General features: G+C 41.3%; 2 protein-coding genes across 3 annotated transcripts; one reads left to right on the forward strand and one right to left on the reverse strand.

Annotated features, from left to right (window-relative positions):
* The first annotated feature begins 359 nt into the window (after positions 1–359).
* Positions 360–4,302, forward strand: pabpn1l (PABPN1 like, cytoplasmic). 2 transcript variants are annotated; one of them, XM_028013900.1, is made up of 7 exons: positions 360–495; positions 596–692; positions 1,719–1,845; positions 2,341–2,408; positions 2,487–2,593; positions 2,707–2,794; positions 3,683–4,302. In XM_028013900.1, exons 2-7 carry the CDS (start codon positions 621–623, stop codon positions 4,010–4,012), a joined length of 792 nt encoding a protein of 263 aa, XP_027869701.1. In that variant the 5' UTR covers positions 360–495; positions 596–620; the 3' UTR covers positions 4,013–4,302. The 2 variants fall into 2 exon arrangements, with proteins under 2 accessions (XP_027869701.1, XP_027869700.1); XM_028013899.1 differs by having other exon boundaries at positions 418–692.
* Positions 4,303–4,305: 3 nt separating this feature from the next.
* Positions 4,306–6,081, reverse strand: trappc2l (trafficking protein particle complex subunit 2L). Its single transcript, XM_028013904.1, has 6 exons — positions 6,063–6,081; positions 5,631–5,721; positions 5,196–5,368; positions 4,991–5,078; positions 4,579–4,658; positions 4,306–4,490 (listed from the first exon to the last, which is right to left on the reverse strand). The coding sequence occupies exons 2-6, from the start codon at positions 5,661–5,663 to the stop codon at positions 4,445–4,447; spliced, it is 420 nt and encodes a 139-aa protein (XP_027869705.1). The 5' UTR covers positions 5,664–5,721; positions 6,063–6,081; the 3' UTR covers positions 4,306–4,444.
* Between the last annotated feature and the right edge of the window lie 5 nt (positions 6,082–6,086).

A 6,086-nucleotide genomic window follows, 5' to 3' on the forward strand; every position in this document is an offset into this window, starting at 1 on the left:
AATATATGGAGATATACAGATTAAAAAAAAGTGGCAGAAGTGCAGAGTTTAAATGCCGAATTTGCCCTCTATGTTAGGAGGAAGGGCAGTTGTGCAAGGTTCTGGGTTTCTTCTTCTTCATCTTCTTGGCCGCTTTGATGCTGAGGGGAGGGAATTCAGCATCCTTACAGCCTGATGGATGAAACTGTTGGAGAGTCTGGCGGTGCGGGAGCAGAGGCTTCTATATCTTTTCCCGGAGGGCAGGACACTGAACAGTTTGTGAGATGGGTGTGCTATCGAGGTGAAACTAGGACATATTTTGCAGCCTTACCCCTCTGTAGTGAAGAGAGTATTGTCTTCTCCACCGCGCCAGGCCCCAGCCTCAGACGGTATGGATACGGCCCTGGGAGCAAGCTTTCCCTCCTCCCCTCCCTCTCCCATTCTCCTCCTCTTGCATCCCTGTCACGTGGCCTCCACTGTGTCCCTCCAGCGCGTCATGACGAGCCTCAAACACAGGTGATGCTTATTAGCCTCCCAACCAAATTTCCTTCCGGTGAAAGAGGTTTTTCTTTTTCTGTAGGTGACCATTTCGGTAAGCTGAAGCTGGTTTTTGCAGGTACTAATATGTCTGAGCAGTGAGCATGGCGGAAAATCATCTGGAGTACCGCTACCTTGAGGGCGAGCCTATGGGTGAGCATTTCAACGAGGACCCGGTGAGTTATCTTGTCTTTGCGTGGAGAGCATAAAGGGCGCCGTCACGCCATGATTGCCACACTCCCGACACAAGCGCGCACGCATTGCGGGCAGAGTCGCTGTTGTCAAAAGCTGAGGTGGGAGCTACATGCTAGCCTCATGCTGCTGCACACTAGGCTAACAGAGGCCAAGCAGGTGCATTAGCTGTCCGCAACACAAGCTATCTGCTGCTCATTGCAATGTCCGTTCATTCATTAACACTACGGTTCATCTTACTTTCTCTCACATGAAAAGATGCCAATAAAAACAGTATTCATTGTGCGTGTTTATTAAAGCGAGGCTCCAAGGAATGAAAAAGGGGGGAAAGAAATAAAGGACGCACACAGACCTCCTATTCAGTCATGTTCCAGTAAAATGCAGCACAGTATGCACAGCTATCTTGCAATTGATTAGATGTGGATTGAGGTGAATAATACAGTTACTATGTAGATGCAAACCTTGCAGCTCGTCTTAAAATGCTATGTAAAGATTCTTAAAGCTTTTGGGGGTTTCTTCAGGGCATGCGCTGACCCATATTATTAAATTATTAATCATGCTATCAAAGTCTGAGACTGTTCAAGCTATGTTTGAAAACATCTGTACATATTTTTCTGAATGAGTTATTTGTTGGGAAAGCACTTTAAGAAAAGGAGATAATTGCAAAGGAAAATAGCATTATGGGTCACAGATGAATACAGAAATCATAAAAGAAAAAAGTAATGAGAACGTGCAGAATAGGATGAAGTGTAAACCTAAGCAAATGGCTTAAATAGACGAGTTTTTCAAATTGTATCTAATTTGAGATGGGTTTCTCCCTGGTTCAGGCCACAACCTGCTAACATTGAGTACTCTGTTAGAGAAGGACTGACAACTTTTGATTTTAAGAATGAGAAAATGTCAAATTTCTAAATTTACTGGCTTCAGACTTTTATGCACTCATTCAACTTAATTGTACATTGTCAGCTTACACCATTGTGGGTTGAAATGCTTGCTATTCCTTGTTTCAGGAGCTCCTGGCCATCAAGGCCAGGGTTCAGGAGCTGGAAATGGAAGAAGAGACTGAAAAACTGAAGGAGGAAGAGGAGAGATGTGATGCAGAGGAGATGCAGCTCCTGACCAGCAGTCCCCGGCCTGGTAAGAAAGATGACTTTTGCATCTGATCTGTAAGGCGTTTTTTTTCATGCCGTTATTGGTATGCAACTAAATGCATATTATGCTCTTGGGGGTGGGGGGCTCTGTAAAGTAACTTTTTCCTTTTAGACCAGGTGTGTAGCATTGCAGCCTCTGGGTGGCTGAAGTAACCACATTTTGTTCCCCCCATCTGGCTAACACCTGCGACACCTCACTGTGGTCACAACAGTGTTCACATGTGCCTCATCACTGCCCAATGAGACGAAGCAGTGAGCTCCAGAGAGCCAGAAGTGTCCGTCTTGTTGCCTGTGGCTATTTTCTGCCTCTGTGCATCTCCTCATGTCTCCCTTTGTTTTGCTTTTCCAATAGAACTGAGATGCTACCAGATAAGACATTTTTGTCTCTGCTGTTTTGGCAACATTTCAAAGTGGCTACTTGCTAAAACTGAGAGGTGATTAAGACATGTAGCATGTTTGTTTTTTTTTGTTTTAAACCCAGGTCCGTTCTACAGTATGACTCCTGAAGAGAGGATAGATGCTGACAACCGATCAATCTATGTTGGAAATGTAAGGATTGTGTGCCATTTTGGACATGTATGATTTATTTATTTTTTATTCTAATTTGACCCATTGATTAAATTTCAGGTAGATTATGGAGCTACTGCAGATGAGCTGGAGATCCATTTCAATGGCTGTGGACCTGTAAACAGAGTTACCATCCTGTGCGACAGGTTCTCGGGCCATCCAAAAGGGTGAAACTATTTAGTTGTTATATCTTCCACCTATTCTTTACCCTTTATTATTGTGTTAATGGAAACATTCAGGCCATGTGTAACAGTCTACTTTTCCTTCTTGTCTTTTACAGCTTTGCTTACATCGAGTTCTCTGATCGAGATTCTGTGCAGAGTGCCATTGGTTTGCATGAGACTGTGTTCAGAGGACGGGTTCTTAAGGTAAATCTATAAACTCTGACGTTGGCTTTTAGAAAGATGCTCACTGGCTTTCCACCCGTTTCCCCCAGACTTCAGTGGGATTGTTGCTGGCTTGCACAAACCTAAAGATAGCTTTGAGCTGTCTCACAACTCCAGTGATGGAAGGTCAAATTTTTGTTCATCCTTGACTATATGGTGCCTGAATGCTTCATTTTACTACTGGTAAAATGTTTAATTTGATAATTTTCACAAAGGTCTGGATTAAACTATTGAAAGCTTTGAAATGGCAGCTTCCTTTGGTTTAAACGTGTTTAGAAAGGATTCAGCTGTAGGCTGCTGAACCATAGATGAATATAATCTTGAAATCTACTATAACCCTGATGTCTCCTCTTTCATTGGAGGCTGGACTTCAGTGCAGCCTCCAATTTTGTCTGGCCTGAAAATCTTTTTAAATACTGCTCTTTTAGATTGGGTTAAACTGATAATGTTGGCCTCCATTTATACTTCTGTTTTTAAAGCAGTGTTTTTACTGAGAATGAATTTGCAGTTTGCTTGAACACAAGCATTGTGTACCATCTATGTCTTGGGTTAGTTAGCTTAAAGTAAAGCCTATATCATCATCTGAAATGTAGGATTAGGCTGTGCTCCTGGCCAGTGAAATCAGAGCTTGTCTTTTGTTACCGTACAGAATAAATATACTCGAACAATTGAAATCTTGGAATGTTTCCACAATACTTGGACCCAGTCATGAAATGAAGACTTCTCTTTCTAGCTACACAAGTATGACATTTACAGTGTATTTCATGTAATTGGTCAGTGTGAAAAGCTACATTCAGTTGATGAATGATGTTGTGCAACATATTTTGAGAATTAACTGAACTTTTAACAAATTTATCATTTGACTCTCAGGTATTGCCTAAGAGAACCAACATGCCCGGTATCAGCACCACGGACAGGGGTGGACACAGAGGAGGTCACACCAGAGGCAGAGGCCGTGGCTACCGTCCCCCCAGGTACCAGAACAGTTCCCGAGGCAGATTCCGGTACCAGTCTTCAAGACCGCAGCACCAGTCCCCCCACCCTTACTATGGAGGACCATCAGCGGGAAAGAGACAGTGGGGTCACATGGACTACCATGAACAAACTACGAAACGTTACCCCTGCCTCCTTCTCATTACGCCACCATCTGAGGATCTCGGGGCAGCGCCGAGTGGACAACACTACCCTCAGCAGCGTTAGCACTAGCAGATTTTGGCTGGCTGGAAGGGATTTTTAAACTCTAAATGCTTTCCAGCATAATTTAAGTATTGTGATGCCTAGGATTGACCAGTGTCAATCCTAGGCCAGATCTGACAAAAGCTGACTGGGGTTGATGCGATATAGGTTTGTTGCTGTGAATGCATGTGACGGTCCTCAAGTTGCATCTGTTTTTAAAAACTGTGGTTTTGTTTTGTAATGTATAACCCCTCTGTGTGTAATTGACAAGCTCTTTGCTACATGAATAAATAAAAAATAATTCAACACTCAAAGTGTCGTAAAAGACACACACTGGTATCCAACAGCAATTGACTTTATTACCAATTTTTTTCAAGAATAAAGGCAACATGTAAACAGAAGAGAGGGTCTTATGTACAGTGGATGCTTAACAGAGAGGGTGAACTGGAATGGAAGTCAGCCTGTCTGTACCATCATTCCACAAACGATACCATTGAAGGCCCTGGATAATGAGGTAAATGTTAAAATGCATTTCAAAACCTTTTCCCCCCACCCTGTGAAACATGTTTGTAAATGTATAACTAACTTACTTTGACTGAATGGGGTCCCCAGGATTGTAGAATGAATTGCACATTACATCAGTAAATGAGTTGTGCAGTTTTCTAAACATCTGAAAGAAATGTATTTTTAAAAAAAAGACAAATGCAAACTGCAGGTCAGTTACCTATTTGACATAAGAAACCAAACCCTTTAGTATGATTAATGCATTGGGAAAGATGACTGGTATAAGTTGCATACAGGTCTGAAATACCATTCAATTAAGATAGTCAATAGAGTGACCTGGGCTAAAGGTGAATAGTGAATATGACTTTGGTGGAAATAAACTACAGAAGACCAGTTCCATCTGTAAATGTTAACACAATCAGGTCAAACACTAATTTGGCATTCTTAACATGTTTCCTAGCTGAAAGTCAAAACTATTTAAAAACTAAATTTACTTACACTTCGTATTTCATTGTCCCGCAATGATGTATTGGAAGAGTCCACAACAATCACAAATTTCACCTTGGAGTTGGTCACATACCCATAACTATTTCTTACAGTTAAGGATACACATTTGTTGTTTCTACACAAAACCTAACCGATCATCTACGTTTTATTTGGCATAGTGTTTTGCTAGCATTTGAGGTCTAAAAATAGAGGATACACTTTATAGTCTTCAGTTGGATAGAGCAGTCCCAGGTAGAGCTCCCTCTGGTCTGCTAAGGATTTGCCCACAGCTGAGACCTTCTCTTCCACCACATCCAGAGAGGTGTGTACAGTGTAGTGGAATTTCAGCTCATTTTGACAGGGTACACTGCGTATATAGAGCGGGTAGTTCTGGGGGGAAAACATCAAAAGACAAATATGAAACTGCATAAAGCAGTATTTAGAAAGAAATCGCTCAAGTATCAAAAAACAAGAGTGGGAAGTAGTAACAACAGGATGCCATTATCGATGCTAGCACTAGCTTTGTTGCATTACTTAATTTTGGTGAAAGACAGAAAGCTGACAATCATATACAGGCGACTAACGACACTACGAAAACCCTGTAAAATTGAAAAAAGTGCTACAGGCAAAGAAATTAAACAAGAATTGGTACCTCTTTAGCGATCACTGCTATGCACACCGCCATGTTTTTGTTCCTCCCCTGAGCTGACAGCTTTTGTCACGTGACGAGTTGCGTTCAAATGCTGAGGCGAAAAACGAGCTTCTAATGAAAACGGGTTTTAAAATCTGATTCATGTTCAGAGATTTGCATCCACGCTAGCTATAGGGTTTAATTTGAATATAAAATGATATTTAACAGCTTATTTAAATGTTGATAAATTGTCTGGTTTTTTTATTTAGATCATTTAAAACAATATTACATTAATATATTCTGTGTCCGTCAACAAATGCAGCACAAAACAAGGAATGTATTTATGTTAACCAATCAATACAGCAAAATAAAGTATCTTACAACTTAAACGCATTAAAATCCTACGTTAACTATAAAGGACGTAAACTTTAGTTTCTTTCCTCTGGTACGTACTGCTCTGGCAGATGAACGCCAACG

The sequence above is a fragment of the Xiphophorus couchianus genome, chromosome 4 (genome assembly GCF_001444195.1).
Source record: "Xiphophorus couchianus chromosome 4, X_couchianus-1.0, whole genome shotgun sequence".
In the NCBI taxonomy this organism is placed as follows: domain Eukaryota; kingdom Metazoa; phylum Chordata; class Actinopteri; order Cyprinodontiformes; family Poeciliidae; genus Xiphophorus; species Xiphophorus couchianus.